General features: G+C 40.8%; 1 protein-coding gene across 1 annotated transcript; it reads right to left on the reverse strand.

The window, feature by feature from the left end:
- Nucleotides 1-454: 454 nt before the first annotated feature.
- Nucleotides 455-12,446, reverse strand: NGDN (neuroguidin). Its single transcript, XM_075263292.1, has 10 exons — nt 12,142-12,446; nt 10,439-10,498; nt 10,252-10,323; nt 8,293-8,430; nt 7,829-7,966; nt 7,574-7,691; nt 7,322-7,490; nt 7,088-7,241; nt 1,968-2,028; nt 455-1,151 (listed from the first exon to the last, which is right to left on the reverse strand). The coding sequence occupies exons 1-10, from the start codon at nt 12,175-12,177 to the stop codon at nt 1,132-1,134; spliced, it is 966 nt and encodes a 321-aa protein (XP_075119393.1). The 5' UTR covers nt 12,178-12,446; the 3' UTR covers nt 455-1,131.
- Between the last annotated feature and the right edge of the window lie 8,366 nt (nt 12,447-20,812).

The following is a 20,812-nucleotide window of genomic DNA, read 5'->3' on the forward strand; positions in this document are numbered from 1 at the left end:
GCACCTCCCCATTCTTCCCTTTTTTTTCTCCCCCCCCCCAAATTTCCTTTTTCGTTTCAAATATGAATTTATTAACCATAAATGGAGTCTTGATTTTTTCTTAGGACAATACCATATTTGTAAGCATCATGAATTCCAAGGCACCTATATTTTCTCTCTGGCTGACAGCATCTGACTCAATCAATTGGATTTCTGAAGCTCCTATATTGCCTACCTTGTTTGGTTTTTGCTTATACTGGATTCTGTGTGATTTTATATGTTTTCTTATTTTCAATATCCATTATTTACAAGAAAAAAACTTTAACACCAATAAAGATTTGGCAGAGAAAGTCAGACTCCTGATCCTTTCAGGAATGACAAAGCCAGTTAACAGTTATTCTTCGGCAAGGCAAATCTAGACAAGTCCAACCTAGAACTTATTTGTTTCATCTCTCAAAAAAACAAAACAAAAAAAACAATTCTAAAATGTTTATTGCACTCTGTATACATGAGACACTTTTCTCAGGATAATTTACATATGAATTTACAGAATTTAACTTAATTTTGTGCACTGAACACTTTATATTTTCCAGCACAACTTAAAGAGGACCTTTCACCGCCTCCACCAATTCTAGTTCTTAGTATCTGGTAATAGGCACCGCTCCACTGATTCCAGCGCAGTTGGAATCTTCTCTCTAGCCTCCACCTGAACTAGAAGTACATTTACTTTTGGTGTCATATGTGCCATTTATGCTCTGTAATGTCATGGGCAGTCTGTAATGTAAGGTCACAGTCAGACACGAGTGTGTGTGATTCAGAGCTCTAAGAGCCAGACCCACCTGACAATAGAGTCTAAATAGCAGATCAGACATCAGAACTAACAGCATTGATTGCTCAGGAATGGTGGCTGCTAGAGAAAAAAAATTCCATTTGTGCCAGAATCAGAAGACAGACGCATATTAAATAATGTAATAAGTTGGACTTTCTGGAGGTGGTGAAAGGGTTAGTTTAAAGATGACCTATGAAATTGTGCAATAGATCAGTGCCAGTTATTCTTAGTTGGAGATCCTTGGAGATAAAACTGTAAGGGGTTCGCAGTACTTGCTGGCATGATACATCCGTAGAAAGGTAATGGTGACTGGCAGTTACTCCTTATCGGCGCTTTTTAAAGCCTACAAAGAAAGAAGAAGAGAACTGTAATTAGCCCCATGTACTGCTATGGTGAATCTAGCTCCAGACTCAGCTGATGGTAAAATTATGTAATTATAATACCATACATAAAATAAAACAAATTGATTAAATAGGACCTTTCAACACTTCAACTTCTTAGCATCTGTTAATATGCACTGAACCACTGATTCAGAAACAGTTCCTGATCAATCATTGCAGTGAATTTTGGTGCCTCATCTGCTATTTGGCTCTGTACTGTAAGCAGGGTGGTGTCAGCCAGGAGCAGACAAGAGGTGTGATTCTGAGCTCTGACACTGGGTGACTCTGCCTGGAGTTTTGAATCACGACCCTCTGTCTGATACTGCCCTTCTGAAATTACGGAATTTAACTAGCACATCAAGGACCAAAACTACTTGCACTTGTTGTTCAGTTATGGTGAGGGCTAGACAAAATATTGAACCTGCGCTGGAATCGGTGGAGCAGCACATATTAACAGATGCTAAGAACTAGAATTAATAGAGGTGGTGTCCTTTAAAATATATACTCCTCAGAGATACTCAATATTTACTTATGAATCAACAGTTCTATAAATTTGTTTTATGTTATTTTAATTAGATTTACATTACTACCAAGCTATTGTATTTTTGGATTACATGTATAGTTAACTACCCAGAGAATCGCTGATGGTACCATTTTATGCAAACCCAGTTTGAAGTCTGTCCTAACATTTGGTATTTTTATCATGTACAGATAGGAGTTCATTTACCAACAACTAAGCAACAGTCTAGAAATACAAATAGAAATAAATAGGAACTCACCCTTCTTCTTTTTCCCTTTCTTAGGTCCTTTCTTGGATTTCTTAGCAGAAGGCATAAAATCCTGTATTTAAGAAAATAGTACATTATAATTAAAAATGTAAAAATAATTACCGTATATACTCAAGTATAACCTGACCCGAATATAAGCCGAGGCACCTAATTTTAGCACAAAAAACTGGCTTATTGACTCAAGTATAAGCCTAGGGGGGAAATGCAGCAGCTACTGGAAAATTTCAAAGATTAAAATGGTCGGAGTTTTCGGGTGCAGTAGTTGCTGCATAAAATTTTTTGCATTTTAGTCTTTAGGGTGTTCACTCTGCACTAAAATGACATGGCAGCTTTGTCTCGCGGGTCATTACGATTATGGCAATACCAGATTTATATTACGTTTTACAGCTTTCACAAATAAAATGTCATTTTTTTGAAAATGAACAATTTTCCTGGGGGATCACCATGTTCTGACACCTATAACTTTTTTTTTTTTTTTTTTTACACTGTACTGTTGATTGAGATATGTCAGGGCTCTTTAATTGTGGGACAAGTTGCACTTTTTATTGGTACCAATGTTTGTTAAGTATGACTTTTTATTGTTATGTTTGTGTGAAAGTAAAGTTATAAAATTAAGTTCATTTGTGCATTGCAGTATATATTTTTTTACGCCATTCACCATACAGGATAATTAACACTACTTTTGGATAGTGGGAGATGATACGCACGTGGGGATACCAAACATGTTTGCTTTTTTTATTTTTGTTTACATTTATTAAATATAAAAGGTTTTTTTTTTTCAAGGATACACTGTTAGTTGTGTGTATGTGCGAAGTAACACATTGTTCTAATTATAAGAGTGGTTCTTGTACATTTGTGAATCCTTCAAATTTTTCTAGGTTTTTGTATAAATTTGAGCAAAAATTACACAAGATTTTCACAAAAGTTGCAAAACTGGATAAAGAGAACCAAACTACTAGACTGTCATTTATTTACACCTGGGACTGGCAAGTTTATGAAGCTTTCCTTTCAGTATGTGGTTTGATCTTCCCTTGCAAGGGCTGGTTGATTATGATCTAAATAAAAATAAAAAAATCCCGATTAACTGAACTTTTTACCTCGATTACTCAACAATTTTAGGCTACTCCCTTTTTTACCTGCCACTGAAATTTGGTTAGTCAAATTCCGGCAATACCAATTGGACCGAATACAGTTAGTGGCATATTATTTTGCCTATGGCAGTGTGAAACAGGATGACATGGATGCAAAATAATTGATGTGAGAAAGTTCAGAACGATTATTTGAGCAGACCGGTTATTTTTCGATTAACTGCTCAGCTCTACTCCTTGTGCATCTCAATCTTTCCAGTAATTGCTGATTAGTCCTGCACTTTAGCTTGAAGGAATCTTACTCATGGCTCTCTATATTAAACAGCTTGCACGCTGTTATTTTGGTGGGTTTCCTCCCATGAAAACTTCAGGTCTTTCCACAAAATTTTGATTGGATTAAATTTAGGCCTTTGACTTGACCATTCCAAAATTTCAACTTTATTCTTCTTTACCCAAAACCTTGGGCAGAACAACTTGTATGCTTAGGTTTGTTGTAGGGCTGGGCGATTTTGAGTACTCAATCAAAATAGCAATTTTATCTTGATTAATGGCAATTATTTAAGCCATGCCCTCTTTTAAAGTATGACTAAGTGTTGGGTGAACCTTGCAGACCAAAGTGAAAGTGCCATTATACTCTAGGGTCCCTTAAGAAATTTCCTTTGTTGTAGTCACAATACACTTGAACAAATGTGTTGTGAAGATCAGACTTTGATAGATTCTTGTAAACATGTTGCCCACTCACCCAACTGAAAACACTCTAATTTCAACTTCAAATTATCTTTTAATCCTAGAAGATCTCGTAATTTTGCCACTCACATGTGATATTGGATCATTTTCTAACATTGTAATTTGACTCACTGATGTGCTGTTTCAGCTCAGTACTGTCAAGTGGGTGGAGTCAGGCAATGACTGCATTGCAGCTTACCACTTTAAGCAACAGCAATACCCTCACCGCTCCAAACAGCTTATTTGGATATTCACAAAAAAGGTTATATCTCAACAATGAACGCACAGACTAAAAAGGGACAAAACACTGTAATTTGGGTGAAACTAACCTATTTATCAGAGGAGTTGGATTGACATGCTTAGTTCTGGTGACAGACTCCCTTTAATTTGACTCTAGTAGACATATGTAATACAGAACGCACCACAACATTTGGCACTTTAGATCTACTAGATGTATTTTAAATCTTGATTTGCCAGTTCATTTTGACATGCTAGTGGCGAAATAGCTGCCATGAACAATCTATTAACAGCAGAGCTGTCACATGGTAGCAGATCTATAGGAAATGTGTATTCACACATTCCATATCCCCATCATAATGGATCGTAAGTCATCTGCTCTACAGTTTTTCAATTCATAACAAAAACCTTAGTTTATGGTTTTGCCTTGTCTACACAGTGTATCACTTCATGTACAATCTCTGGTTGTAATATCTTTAAAATGTTCCGATTTTCTCTCATTATTTGTAACCCGAGCTGATGAATTGGCCTCTGAAAGCTTTCGGATCTAATAAAGGTGTCAATATTTTTGTCTTTTGTACCCTAATGTGTTTAACCCCTTCCCGCCGATGGCACTTTTTGATTTCCTGACCAAGCTCGATTTTTCAAAACTGACGTGTCACTTTATGTGGCAATAACTTTGGAATACTTTAACTTACCAAAGTGATTTTGAGATTGTTTTCTCGTAACACATTGTACTTCATGTTAGTGGTAAATTTTGGTTGATATGTTTTGTGTTTAATTATGAAAAAATAGGAAATTTGGTGGAAATTTTGAAAAATATGCATTTTATAAAGTTTGATATGATACAGATAGTCATACCGCCAAAATTATATCATAAATCTCATGTCCCAGATCTCTGCTTTATGTCAGCATCAAACGTTAGTCACCCTTTTATTTTTTATGGACATTATAAGATTTACAAGTGAAACAACAATATTCAACATTTTCAAGAAATTTCCAAAACCAATTTTTTAAGGGACTAATCCAGTTATGAAGGGGTTTTGAAAGACCCTTGTATTAAAGCCCCCCATAAATCACCCAATTTTCAAAACTGCACCCCTTAAATAAGCCAAAACAACATATACCTAGTAATTTAACCCTATAAGTGCTTAACAGGAATTAATATAAAATAGAGGTGAAATTTACACATTTGATTTTATTTACTAATATTTTCGTTTAGCCCTAGAATTTGCACATTCACAAGGGGTTAAAGGAGAAAACGCATCCCACAATTTGTTATGCAAGTTCTCCCGACTACCATAGTACCGCACTTGTGGGTGTAAACTAATATATGGACGCACAGCGAGACGCAGAATGGAAGGCACGCAAAGGAGCTTATAGAGGGCAGATCTGGCTGTGATCAGTTTCAGGAGCTATGTCACATTTACAAAGCCCTTGAGATGTCAAAACAGTGGAAACCGCTAGAAAGTGACCCCATTTTGAAAACCGCACCCCTCAAAGAATTTATCAAGTGATGCAGTGAGCATTAGTAACCCAGTAAGCTGTGTGGAGTAAATTGGGTACACCAAATCCCATTCTATTTTCCCACTAGCTCCTATTACACGGACGGGGAAGAGGGGCATTCTGGGGGATCAGCGCTGGTGTATTCTCTCTCATAAGCTGTAAATATGGGGGGGTCCCCTGAAAACGCTCGCACAGCTTATACATTTCCTTCTAGTCGCAGCCACTTATGTCCTAATGATTTGGCAACTTTTGGGGGTTTTGTCTTCACATTGTACAAGCTAGATTTTTATTTTCTGGCAATGTTACAACATGAGGGCTTGCTGTTTGCAGTATTAGATGTACTTTTCAATGCCACCATTTTGGGGTGCCTGTAACTTATTGACTACATTTTATTAACTCTTTCTGGGTGGGATGTAAAAGGGAATATCAATTCTTGCTTTTTAGCATTTTTTTTTCCCTGTGCAGCATGTTACCTTTATTCTGCGGGTCGGTACGGTTACGGCAATGCCTCATTTATATCATTTTTTAATGCGCTGCTATTTGTGCAAAATAAAATCCAATTTAGGGGAAAAAAAATCTATTTTTGCATCGCCATCTTCTGAAAGGCATAACATTTTTATTTTTGGGTAGACAGAGCTGGTTGAGGGCTTATTTTTTGCGGGATGACTCTGCTTTTTATTGGTTTATTTTAGTTTTCATCTGACCATTTGATTACTTTTTATTGAACATTTTGTAATGAATCATTATTTTGTGTGGTTTTCTACTTTTTTTTTTTTTTTTTATGATGTTCGCCGTTCAGGTTAAATAATGTTTTAATTTTATTGTTCATGTTATTACGGATGTGGTGATACCAAATATGTAATGTTTTTTTTCTATTTTTCTTTATTTTACATAATAAAACATTTTATATTGGAAAATGGGATTTTTTGGGCTTTATTTATTTCTAATTTATTTATTTTAAACTTAAACTTTTTTTTTTACTTTTTTTTTTCTGTCCCCATGGGGGAGTGAAGCAGTGGTCTGCTGATCTCTGCTTAACCAGATATACGCTGCAATACACGTGTATTGCAGTGTACAGGAAGCTGTCAGCTTGTGTAGACGCACAGGGTTGACAGCTTCTTTTTTGGAAGGATCAACCAGGTACGTGGAGGGGGAAGTGATGGGGCAGACCCGGGGTCACTGATGAGACCCCGGGCTGCCCATTACCAACACTGGCACCCCCCAAAACCGTTGCCGGGGGAGGGGGGGTGGGTGGTGCTGATAGGGCCATTATATACTGAAACCCCTCAGACCGCTGGCATCTCAGGGGTTAACACCCACGATTGGACCCGGTTCTGACCGCGGGTGTTACAGGGCATTGTCAGCCATAACATACGGCTGACACTCGCAGGGTGTGGTGCACAGACAGGCTCTGTGTGCACACCATGCAGCCGCCGTACGGCGGTTTGCAGAAAGTCCTTCCCAGCAGCGCCGTACTATTACAGCAGATGTCGGGAAGGTGTTAATATCAGATACTTCATGCCCAGTATAAGATGTCCATAGTCTTCAACTCACCTCTGTTCTTGCTTCTCCTCCTGTTAGGGCACTTATATCTGTGAAGTGTGTAAGTGAATTCAGCTGAGAAGTCATGGCAAGTGTTCTCTTCCTACGAGCCTTTTCCTTTCGAGTCATATTTAATCGCACCATCATAGATTCTTCATAGTTTGTACTTTAAGACATAACAAACATAAATCAGTATTTCATAAGCTACAGAAAATAAAGGTCACAGCTGCCATAAGAGCTACTCACCGATGCTGCTCTTCTTTCTCGTGCTGCATCATGTGATAGGCTCTGCCTTCCCTAATTTCTTCAGGAGCGTCTGTATACTGTTCTTTTAACTCTCGGATGACTGAACTGCTCAAAGCTCGTTTCTTAGCCCGTTCTAAGATTCTACGCTCTCTCTCTGCCTCTGTGTCATCTATAACAACATTTACAATCAGAGCATCAGAAACTTGGGCATCACCATGGATACATGTAAGCTACACATTATATAATACTTACCATAATGTACCGGTGCAAGTTTAGGAGGTACATATTTCCTGCTCTTGCTGTGGGATTTCTTTTCTACACCACTCTCTTCTTCATCACTGTCTGCTCCTTCCTTGTCAGACTCCTCCAACTGTAAAATTGAAAAATACATAAGATGCAAGATGACTGAATAAAATGAGAAAAACCACAATCAAGCTGATAGTTTAATAGACTGTGAAGTGACTTATTTCCACAACTTGCTCACCGAAACAAACTTTCCAATCTTACCTTACTCATCAAGTTTTGAGGATTGGGTTTGAAGCGCAGCGGATCATTCTCAGCAAGACTCCCGGTCACTGCGGCTCTTACCAGCTTATCTATTTGATATTTAAGCTTTTGCTCAATTGGACGCATTTTTTCCAAAACCTAAATACAAACAAGTATCTTTGAACATACCACAAACCAAAACACACTTCAACACAACTATACAAAAAAAAAAAAAACAACAAAAAAAAAACCCAGCAGCTTTATTCCATTTACTAGGCTATGAAGAGACATGCTACTTGACACGTGTTTGTCAATAGTGGCTACTCTAGAAAATTTGCTGATTATATGCAAGTAAGTTTTGCTTTACAAATATAACAGTAAACATTGGACATGCTAAAAGCACAGAAGCAAACGGAGTACATACAAAAACAACAAACCCACCCCTCTTTCCCCGACTTACATAATATAATTTAGTGAGTACTTACTGTCCGAATCTCCACTAGTCTCATGATACCTGGGTTTTCCTTCAAGGACTTTCCAGAAGCTTTTTCCATGATGATATGACTAAGATCCTGCATATACATCAAGAGCAGCTGATCCTTTACCTCTAGGAAACTAAGACCCTATAAGAAAGAAATCGAGATAAAGTCATAATGTAATGGGCAAGTTATGCCTAGTGTGTCCATTCCTTATTTAACCCAATACAAGGAATTGTTTCTATAATCTAGATAAAGGACACCTCCTAAACTTGCACCATGCTCGTGTCCATCAAGAAAACTGACAAACTTTTTTTTTTTTTTTTTTTTTAAACATTAAATTTTGTTGTGCTGAATTTATTTTTCACTTTGATTATTTTATTACACAGTTGCCATAATTAACAGAATTATTTGGGGTGCAGGGCTTCTAGGGAAAGAGTCTTCAAACCCCAGAGTATAAAAAGCAGAGGCTCAGGATAGGTGGTGAGAAAAAAAAAAAAAAAGTGTTATTCACCTCTACAGGCCTCTGGCACCATCCTTATGGCCTTCTAATCTTAGACATTTCATGTCAGGCATGTGCCTGGGCCTCAGTGGTCATGTTGGAGTCGACACAAAATGACGCCGACATAACATCACATGCATAATGCCAACGCCGATTTGCGTCATGAAACAGATGTAAGGCCTGTGATTGGGCCTCAGCAACCTCTGACATGATTCACAATTTCTCAAAGACCAGCAGAAGCCCCAAGACCAGCCCTTTTTTTTTTTTTTTTTTTTTTTATAGGTATATTGCAATCTGCTACTGATGGATATAAAATAACCAGTCTTGGAAACATAGTACTGTGTCTCCAGATCTGTGTATTGCTTTTACTACAAATATTTATATGATTATTGCACAAAATCAATGTGTTTCAAGATACACATTTTATTCCACTCTGCTCTAATGGGATCTGAGTGAGTTCTTCCCTGTTCTACTGTTCTTCATCTTCCCTGTTCTACTTTTCTATAGTACTTTAATAAATATTAAGTTTTATTTTGTGTATATATATATATATATATTTTTTTACTTATTTTAATTATTTATGCCTCCTTTCATACTCTTTTCCCTTCCTATAGACACATGGCATGTATACTATATCTGAATATGTCAGATTGTCCTGGCATTTATTTCTTCAATGGCAAGTAATAAATGCAGCTCACCACTCGCTCCTTAAACATCACTGATCGTGGTGGCCATTATGTTACTTGAGGGGGGGTATCACTATGTGCATCACTAAAAGAGCCATTCTACTGAGCATGAGGGTCATCATATGGGCAGCGTGGAGCCCATTACATAATTGTTATCAGAGGCTCTATTTACTACTCAGATTGAAAAGGCTGACAACCAGTGTTCTAGACCATGCATGCCTCAGTCAAAATCAGCACATCCAGTTGAATAAGAAGAATATAAAGAAACCAATGTCTGAAACCGATTAATGGGGTCACAGAGCTAAAAGCAACAAAAAAAATAAAAAAAGTTTTTTAAAAGTACAAACATATTTAAATACGTTTTCTGAGAATTGAAGGGTATTTTCGGATTTCGACGAAATTTGCCCCGAATCTGCCTATCATTAAATTCAATGGGAGGTAGATATTTTTTGAGCTTTCTGATTCAATTAGTCACAGAACCCACATTTATCTGAGCCTATTTGGCAAGTAAAAACTGTAGGAAAAGGCAAAGATAAATTTGAAGCAGAAATCTGGAGCATTTGCAGACAGCCCGTCTAAATTTACATAGCCTATTAGTAAATTTTGGACTAGCGCAAAGCGCTTCTATACTAGCCATAAGGCATGAACTATCAGAATACTAGACTTATTTGGGGCACCTGATGGTTACACAATGGAAACTAGCACTTCTGACATTGTAGAACAACTATACACCAGCACTTCTCGCAACCAATATTAACTTATTGAAGGCTTCCTTCTTACCTTCTCTGTTGGGTAGACCCCATTGCGGACTTTCTCAGTTAGGTTTTTTATATGTGCTGTGACTGCTGTAACCTGTTGATATAAGGTATATAAGGTATAATAAAAATAAGAATAACTTAGTTCAGTAGAAAAAAAACAAAAACTTAATGTATAAATTAATGTGCAAAATTAGTCTGTCGTCATCTACCTGTTCTTGTATTGTACTAAGCAAAGTTTTTGCTGCTGACAGATCGTCAGATGTTAAATCCTGCAAAAACAAAAAAACACAACATCAACAAATACATTTAATATGACCATATCCTGTGTTCTTATAGCCGGATGGCCACAGTATTTTACCCACTGCATGGCATAGGGCCGTGTTGGCGAACCCGTGGCACTCAAAGCCCTCTCTGTGGGTACCCATCTATGGAACAGATTATACTGTGTGGGGGCCACTATAGAGAAAATTGTCTGTGTATCAGCCATTGTGGAGCAGATTGTACTGTGTGGAGGCACTTCACTATTTTTATCACACAGTATCTGTTTTATAGCAAACAAGTGATATTATTACAGACCGTCCGTAATTTCCACAATTGTGGAACCGCACAGTATTTAGGTTAAATTACCGTGTTGGCACTTTGTGATCAGTCAGGCCGGGGCCCCACGGGACGTAAACGCCGCGATTTACTTGCGGCGGAGACGCTGCGGGAAAAATCGCAGCGTTTTACAGTGCAAGCAAAGGGTATGGGATTCATGAGAATCCCATGCCCACTTTGTGGAAGAAATCGCAGCGCGGACATGCTGCACTTTGCAAAGCAGTTGCGGCTTTGCAAATCGCAGCATGTCAATTATATCTATGGAAACGCCGGCGGCTTTGCCATAGATATAATGTTAAGAGAAAGTCTGCAGAGGAAAACTCTGTGAACTTTCTTTTCAAAGCGCTGCGGAAAGAACCGCAATGCAATCACACAGCGGTTCTTTCTGCAGCGCTTTATCACTGCGTTTATGGCGTGTGGGGCCTTAGTGGGTTTTGGGTTGCAGTTTGGGCACTCAGTCTCTAAAAGGTTTGCCATCACTGGCATAGAGGGAAATTTGTGCCAATTTGTAACAACCCCCCCCCCCACACACACATATAACACATGCAGATTTTAATGGAGTAAAATCAAAATCTCAATGGAAAAAATACAACAATGGGAATTAAAGGGGTTTTCCAGCACCAAATCATTTTTTCCTACTACCTATCCAATGTATAGGTCATCAGTATGTGGTCTGTGGGTGTCCAACACCCAGACCCTGCAAGATCAGCTGAGTAACACTCCCATCCACTGGGTAACTGCAGCACCATCCTATTAGTTGAATAGGAGCAGCGTTTTATGCGTTTCTCATCCACTAACAGTTTTCAGAATAAGGAGGCTGCTGCAACAGCTGATCTGTTAGGGCCCCGACACCAGCCGCCCTCCTGCCCCCCTCAGATCACATACTGATGACCTAGTCACAAAACGAAAAACAATACAGAGCCAGAAAACCCCTTTTAAAGGCCTGAACACACAGCATGTAGCTTGTACCATAATCCTCACTGACATGAACAAAAAAGGCTACGTGCTATCTCTGGGAAGACGGCAATGGCGGAGAAACCCCAACTTTACAGGGTATCCGGGGGTCCTACCTGCACACAATGAAAATCAGCATCAGATCTGTACCAGGCACCCCCATGCATGATTCATGTGCTGTACAGTGAGGCCACTTACCGGCATATGGCCACACAGGCCCTCATGTTGTGTCCATCACTAGCTTTAGCCCTGAACAGCCCAATTACTCCAAGCTCTGCACTTTTACCAATACCATATATAAGTATAGCTAAGAGTTCACGAAGGGGAAGCCAAAGGGTACAGCCATGTACACACTGCTCACCTGTACGTCAGCCATATCCCAACGCGGCTCCTGCATCTACCACGTGTGGGGCGGAGCCTCCAGCATAGCCCCTCCCCTACCCGGGAAAGGAAGCGGAAATCAGCGCAGCCTCCACTCAGCGCAGACCTAGCAGTCTCTACCTATGACTAACCGCCGCTGCACCCAGCCAACCAATCACAGGGGCGGCAGCGGAAGTCAGTCAGTTTTCTGTAGAAATGCCGGTAGCCGCTGTGATAGACAGTGTCCGAGGAAGAGGATAACGCGGAGCTTTGTAGTCGGATGGTTGTAGTCAGGACACTTCTGTCTCATGTCGGTGTGTGACGTAAACGGAAGGACAGAGTACATGGCAGCAGGCTGGCGGGTCTGCTCCTAGTCACACATGTGTAACGTGGGGGCCCTCTGCCGGCCGCTGCCATGTATTACACGTTATCCTTAGCACCCATTGGATTCTATGTACAGTACAGTATATAACTCCACTGTAGGCTGTTCGGTCAGTCCTCAGAAGACAAATCCTCACAAGTTTTTATTTTTTTTTGTCTCTGTTCATATATGGTGGATAGAATCCAAGTGAGAAATCCCAGGTTAAAACCTGCCATTATGTCAGATCTGCATTCTGATTTGTCTCATTATCGTTTGGTATTGTGCAATGGCATTAAATAACTCCTTATTAACTATCACTGAAGTTGGATATGCTCTTTTCAATTCAATACCATCCCCCCCCCAACACAGGGTTGGAATCCACAAGACTAGCACAAAACTATTACTGAAACCAAACCAAAAATATAACTTTTATTAATACCATCTACAACTCCTCCAGCTGTTACTTACAGAAGTACTCCGATGACTCTGCTATAGTAGGCCTTATCACTGATGGTGACGATAGGGAATACAAAGACTTAAACTGGGATTTTGTTGAATGGTGCCAGCAGAACCACCTCAGGATTAATGCTGGGAAGACCAAGGAGATGGTGGTGGACTTTAGTAAACGGAGAGGTGCTCCGACCCCGGTGGAGATCCAGGGGACATGTATTGAGATAGTCAGGACTTATAAGTATCTGGGCGTACTCCTCAATAGTAAACTACACTGGGCTGATCACCTGGAGGCGCTGCACAGAAAAGGCCACAGCAGACTCTACCTGCTCAGGAGGCTGAGGGCCTTCAGAGTCCGGGGGACACTTCTTAGGGCCTTCTTCACCTCTGTGGTTTCTTCAGCCATCTTCTTCGGTGTGGCCTGCTGGGGGAGCAGTATATCAACCAGGGACAGAAATAGACTTGACAGGCTGATCAGGAGGGCCATCTCTGTCCTGGGGAGCCCCTTGGACCCAGTACAGGTGGTGGGTGACAGAAGGATACTGTCCGCGGTGACCTCCATGCGGGAGAACAACTCCCATTCCATTTAAGAGACTGTGACAGCACTAGGCAGTACTGTCAGTGACCGACTGCTTCACCCCAAGTGTGAGAAGGAGCGCTATCCGAGATCCTTCCTCCCAACCGTGGTCAGGCTGTATAATCTGTATAATCTACATCAGGCTAAGCGGAGATCACTCCACACAGAGAACTAAATGACCCTGAGTCTTTCTTTTCTTCCTAGTTGCTATGACTCCTAGTATCTTTTCTATCTGCTATGAGCTTGTATGTGTTCTTTCTAGAATATATTACTGTATTATCTATGCTGCTGTAACACATTGAATTTCCCCATGGTGGGACTATTAAAGAATTATTTTATCTTTTGGAGGTGGAGTTGACATGGGGGGGTGAAGGAAAGATCTAAGTCAAACATAACCCCAAGGTAGAGGGCATACTGGAAGATATGGTAACACTGGAGACTGAAACGGAGATATCAGGGTTAGGTCTGTCTTTGGAGAGAGTCAGTTTCAGATAAAGCAAAGACATGATATATAAGACAGCAGAGAGACAGTCACTGGTATTCTGTATCAGTGCAGGGGTGATGTCACAGGATGAGGTATATAGATAGTCATCAGCATAAAGATAGTACCTTAAGCCAAATCTGGAGATGGTTTGTCCAATAGGGGTTGCCCTAAACCCCCAGATGAAGCCTAGTGGCGAAACGTGGTAACAAGGTATTTGTGACTTGTAGGTAGGTTAATATTAGGGTTGGTTATTGTTGTATATTTCTCTGTATGTCATTTGCAGGATTATCTATTTTTGTACTTTTCTGCCCTGCCTATGCATGACTTGGTAGCAGTTGGCCTTTGATGAAATTTGCACATATTGACCGGCTATACTAGATTTTTATTACCCCCTATGTCCATTATGTATTAATCAGCTTTTTACAACTTTATCCCTATATTTCCCTCCTGGTTTAGTATTATTTGTGGTCTTTCCTGTATTTGTATGTCTCCCGTTGTGATTGTGTTGTATGCTTATTTGTTATTTATTCAATAAACATGTATTTAATTTATTTTATTTAGTTTTTGGTTTATTATTGTGTTGTATGCACCGCATACTTTGGTGATTTGGGTATTAGCCCTTTATTATTTTTATCCAATAGGGGTTGTGTTGAGAGACAAGAGCAGGGGACCTAGGACTGTGTCCTGAATCTCCCCAATCACAAGGGCAAGAGACAGAGCCCACAAATGATACACTGAAAGTGCGGTCTGAGAGATATGAGGAGAACCAGAAGAGCACAATGTCCGTGAGGCCGAGAGAATGGAGCATAGTGAGGAGGAGTTGGTGGTCATCAGTGTCCAATGCCGCTAAGAGATCCAGAAGAATAATAATAGAATAGTCTCCATTATATTTAGCTGTTGAAAGATCATTGGAGACTTTTGTAAAGGCCATTTCAGTAGAGTGCAAATTGTGGTAGCCAGATTGTAAGGGGTCAAGAAGAGAGTTAGCGGAAAGATAGCGGATTAAACGAGAATAGACCAGGCGTTCCAAGATGGAAATGAAGGGGATGTTAGAAACGGGTTGATAGCGGCATAGAACGGGTCAAGGGAGGATTTTTTAAATAGCGGGGTTATGACAGCATGTTTGAAAGAGGGGGAGGGGAAGATTCTAGATGAGAGAGAGAGGTTTAATATTTTAGTAAGGTAAATAGTGACGACAGGCAACAGAGATTGGAGAAGGTGTGACGGAAAGGGGTCACTACTGCAGGTTCAAGAAGAAGAGAGGAGCCAGAAGAGGACTTCCTCTTCTGTAACTGGTACAAAAGATGAGACTTAAAGAGGACCTTTCATCAGATTGGGCACAGGCAGTTCTATATACTGCTGGAAGGCCGACAGTGCGCTGAATTCAGCGCACTGTTGCCTTTCCCGATCTGTGCTCAGGGTAAAACGCTATCGGTCCCGGTACCGTAGCGCTTTACAGTCAGAAGGGCGTTTCTGACAGTCAGTCAGGTACGTCCTTCTCCACAGCAGCGCCTATCGCACTGTACTGTGTGAGCCAGGAGGAACGCCCCCTTCCCCTCCTGATAATACTCGTCTATGGACGAGCACTGTGAGCAGAGGGAGTGGGCGTGAATTGTGAATTATGCCTACATTTTGGGAATAAGTAAGATCTGAAAAGCTTTAAAGAGTCTTTTAGGGTTACATGAGAGAGAAGAGATGAGAGCGGTAAAATAGGCTTGCTTGGAAAGGTCAATGGCAGTGTTATAGGTTTTGAGCATAAACTTGTAGTGCAGGAAGTCTGTATGTGTACGCGATTTTCTCCACAGACATTCTTCAACCCTAGAGCACCGCTGAAGAAAACACGTCTGTGGGTTGCTGCCTCCTCTGTCAAAATTTTCAAATGAAGGGGGGAGCTGCCTTATCTAGTGTACTTTTAAGGGTTTCATTGTAGTGATTGGTGGCCAGATTGGGACAGGGGGTGAAGAGATGGGGGATAGTGAGGACTGTAGAATGTCTAAGAGGATTGGGTGTTAATAGCATGTAAATTCCTATATGCATGATGAGTTGGTGTGTCCTGTGAAGGAGCTATAGTACTGATCATGAAAGACAGAAGGTTATGATCAGAAAGGAGCAGAAAAAAGTAAATTTAGAAAGTGCATGGAGTCAGAGTAATCATGTTGCTATCCTTGTGTATGGGAGAAGAGGAAAGTTATTTAAGCACCATGGAATTAATGGTGTTATATACATAAACAATAATATAGACAAAAAAAATGTAGTTTTTGAGAGAAATTGTGAGGCAGCTGGGGAGACGGGTGTTAATGGGGATGAATGTAGGCATTTCACAGGATAGAAAGGGGAAGCAGAGTGGTCCAGATATTGGTAGATCACAGCTTTGTGTAAAAAACTGGGCAGAAAGTCTGATGGTGTGGACCTCAAATGAGGGGAAGGTGAGAGAGGGTACTGGAGGAATAACCTGAAAATTGCACTGCCTACCCCTCCACCTTGCTTGCTGTCAGGCCTAGAAGAATGTGAGAAATGTAGGCCACCATGAAACAGAGCCGCAGGTTTCAGAGACGGCTAACAGGTTAAGAGATTTACTATCGAATAATTTATTAATATATTCTAGTTTGTTCCACACTGACCGGGCATTCCAAAGAGAAGCTATAATTGTGCGGTCAGAGGAAAAGTTAGTGAAAGAAGGAGGGCTAGGGTTTGGAGAGATGTCCGCAGCAGCTAGTAGGAAAAAATAGACAGACGGTGGTTCACTGATTTATCAGAGCATTTCTGTTTAGTTTCAGTGATATAAGAAGTATAGGGATTAGGGTGGTTAAAGAGAGTGTAAAGTGTGTAAGAGCTATACATGGGAAAAAGGAAGAAGAGAGGGATTGATATGGATAGTGTACAGTATGTAAACCCGGCAGACCCTTTATAGTCTATAGCGTCCGCAAGGTCCCCTGGGTAACCACTTTTTAAGCAGATTGAGTTTCCATTTGTCAGTCAATAAGCGGACCTGAACAACGGAAACCAGAGCACAGGTGTGAGCCTAGCGCAAGACAGTAAGTGATAATGCAGTCTGTGATACAATGTTTAGAAGCTTGTTGTTTTGCATCTAAATTTACCTGGAGTACTTTCAAAGCTTACCTGCCTCCGTAACCTTCATATACTACACTCATTTAATAAAAAGCATAAACATGTCTCTTCTCTTTTCCTTGTTATTCCCTATCTCTTTTGTAATTTATTTTCTGCAGTAGCAGGTCAGCATACCTATGTTTTCATGAAAGTAGGTTCTCACATGTGCTATCCTATCTATCAGACATTCCAGGCATATCCCATAATGGTCAGACCAACACCAGTCAAATATTGGTAACACATTTTAGCAGTATGCCATCAACGCTTAAGTGAAAACTTGGAATAGAAAAATGCACATAAATATAATATGTAAGAGATTAAAAATAAACCAAATGGCGTCAAATATCTGCACAGACAATGAGGCAAATTTATTGAGATCAGTGTATTTTATGCCAGTCTTTATAAATAACCAGACTGGCACATGGAACTGAAGCTTTTATTAAGAGGTTTCAGCCTCTTCATACATTTCTCGTACATCCTAGTGCCAGAGTGTAGATTTCTATTGTAACTCACACCAGAAAACTGCCTTGGCCCACCCTGATCCCCGATTTGCACAATGGAGCTTGTGTCGAATGTTTGGGCCTTTCGCCAAGTGTGCATGTCAATATTATCCCTCTTCGCCAGAAAATTGGTGTAGAAGGAATGATGCATTTCGCCCAATGCTACTTAATTTGATATAGTCACTAAAATAGATGCACAATGAGATATTGTAATTTATGTTGTCATCTGTGTTACATGTAATCCCTGCTGCACTGAATATGATGTAGCCTTGTTGTGCTGTTGTGCACCTGCCCATCACCCAGCAGCCAGGCTGCAGAATAGCAGAGATGCTTCTGCTAAATCTCAGTATCTCCAGAGCTCAGCCGGGGATTACACATAGTCCTGGAAAACAGCAGCTGCTAATGGCACAAATACTTTCTTTCTTTTTATATCTCGTTCTTCTGTCCTTTATTCTCTTTAGCGATCCATCTTATGTATTTGAGGAGACTTTTTCTTTGCCATTGTCCTTTATTTGTTAGGTTTATATACTTTTGCTGTGTTTTGAGGCAATGTGTGCCGGCTTGTCTCCAGTATCTGATCACAGATGTTATTTCTAGCTAGGTTTACTTCCACAAAAGGTATAAGATGTCTGTGACAACCAAAAGAAGAGCCGGGGTCCACTTATAGAAACTCATTCCTTTAGTCTTCATCATTTGTCCTTTGTTACTAATCTAGGGATGTGTCCGCTACATAAACATTCTTGTGCCATGTGACAACCATTAGGTTCCATCAGGAGAGTATACACGTCTATAGCCGTACTGCCTAATGATATTCATTTACTGGTTCTTCCACCTCTAACAATTCCTTACTTTGCTCCAATAAGATGAGGTAACCATTGTTCATCCTTTCTCTCCAGAGAGCAGCAATTTGCTTTTTATTACAGTACATGGATAGAAGAGGCCATAATCTCAGCGATTATAGTAAAGCAAGCTCTTAGACCCAAAGTCTGATGGGCATACCATGCCAGTACTGGTGCCAGCTGCTGACAGCTTTGTTGTGTTTGTGTTCCTCCATGAACTCCATAAAGTAGAAAAGATACATGGTGGCTGATGACCGCATATCGCGCATGCTGCTCAAGGAGGCTTCACACTACGGGGCAGCTTGGGCAAAATAAGTGGTAACATATGGTACTTTTAATAGCTTAGTATTTGTCTGACATCTGCATATTTCTCCTGACCTCCACACTCATCTCAACCAGGCATGCAAGTACACACCGGATCAGTGGCGTAACTAGGAATGGCGGGGCCCCGTGGCGAACTTTTGACATGGGCCCCCCCCCCATCCCAACTGACGCCGAAGACCTCGACCGACCCCCTCCTCCGCACTCTATTATGTCCCTTACTTGCCCCTGCACACAGTATTAACCCCAATAGTGTCCCCTGCACACACAGTATTAACCCCAATAGTGTCCCCTGCACACACAGTATTAACCCCAATAGTGTCCCCTGCACACAGTATTAACCCCAATAGTGTCCCCTGTACACAGTATTATGTTCCTCTGTGGACACCCATAAACAATTATTATACTCTGGGGTCTTTTCAGACCCCAGAGTATAATAATCGGAGACCCGGGAAATAAAAACATAAAAAAAAACCAAAACACTGTTGCTTCTTACCTGTTCCCCGGCTCCTGTGCTGTGCTGTCCTCCTCTCGCGTCCTTCGTTAATGACGTCGGACGTCACATGACCCGGGAAGCATGCCGGGTTCATATGACGTCAGAGACGTCAGACAGCAGTAGGACGGAGGCCTGGCAGGATCGCGGAGAGGTAAGTAACACTGTTTGTTATGTTCCCTTACCTCTCCGGTCCGCCGATCATTATACTCGGGGGTCTGCAAAGACCCCCGAGTATAATGATAGCCCTTGTGGGGCCCGCGGTGTCACTTGCCGATCCCGGCCCAGCCAGGATCGGCAAGTGAATAGGGCCCGTAACTGCCTATTGAAAAAAAACCGCAGCGGTAGCGGCTGTCACCGGGCCCCCTAATGGCCCAGGCCCTGTGGCAGCTGCTACTGCTGCTACCACGGTAGTTACGCCACTGCACCGGATAGTTATCCAACCATGTTGAAATTGGTTAGGTCAGCTGAAATTAACCCAATGTATATATCAGTGGTGTAACTAAAGTCTTGTAGGCCCCACTGCAATCTTTTGTCCAGGGCCCCCTACCTCATCCTTACAGCGAATTCTTGATGGACGGTTATGTTTGCTAAGGAGTTTGATCAACCTTAGTGTGGTTAGGGTAATCTGTAGGTCTACTTGGCTTATGGGCCAGATGAAAGCTGCAATCTCAATAATGATGCCAGTGCTTACGGGCCTTCTAAGGATTCTGGGCCCTGATGCGACTGCACCCTCTGCACCCCCTCAAGTTACATCTTTGTACATATTCACATCTACCTGTCTGAAACATATACACATTATGAAAGTTGGCCCTTTATGATGATATGTGTCAAGATACTGCATTCATTCTTCTATGTTGTGATGGTTTTCATGCTTTAGTAAGGAGTGGTCCACTTTGTCTGGTTAAAGGAAAGTGATGACTGTTTCTTTTATCCAACACAGGTCCCTATGAGGTGTCTATATTTTTTGGTTGCTTCTGATACAGGTATAGGTTTTCCATGCTACAGAAGAAAAGAAGCACCTTTAAAGAAACCCTAGGGGCCCTTCTCAGGTTTTTGCTCAAGTGGGCCTTGTGTAAACAATCCTACTATAGGTCTGTATTATTTGGATTCCCAATAGAGTGGCCATATCCTTCTATAAGCTAACACTATTTTATACGGAGGGACACCATACATGGGCATTAGAGTGCCTTTGGGTTACTGTGACACTGTTCAAAGTCCATGCAAGTGTCTGTTCCATATTTATGACCACTATAATGGGATTTCCTTTAATGCCAGTGAAAAGACTGAATACGAGTCTTAATAAGTGGTGGGTTTACTACAATGTGTCTGATTTCCCTCGTCATGTGTCGTGCAACTGCATCAGAAGGACATGACCAGGATTTATCTAAACATAAACCATGTAAGTTGCCATTTATTGGCAACAAGAAAAGATCTAGGAAATGTTAAGGAATATGGATGATATAAATAAAGTGTAGACATTTTTCAGATTTTTTTAGCTACATAAATTTGGGTGTTCCATTTAACTGAAATGACTTT

Source organism: Leptodactylus fuscus, chromosome 1 (assembly GCF_031893055.1).
Source record: "Leptodactylus fuscus isolate aLepFus1 chromosome 1, aLepFus1.hap2, whole genome shotgun sequence".
Classification (NCBI taxonomy): Eukaryota; Metazoa; Chordata; class Amphibia; order Anura; family Leptodactylidae; genus Leptodactylus; species Leptodactylus fuscus.

Excerpts from the sequence above, each read along its gene's own strand:
- NGDN (XM_075263292.1), bottom strand. The coding sequence starts at position 12,177 with ATGCAGGAGCCGCGTTGGGATATGGCTGACGTACAG. Across the intron at positions 8,431-10,251 it reads GGGTCTACCCAACAGAGAAG|GGTCTTAGTTTCCTAGAGGT; the intron begins GTAAGAAGGAAG and ends TCTTTCTTATAG. Across the intron at positions 7,242-7,321 it reads GAGAAAGAAGAGCAGCATCG|TACAAACTATGAAGAATCTA; the intron begins GTGAGTAGCTCT and ends TATGTCTTAAAG.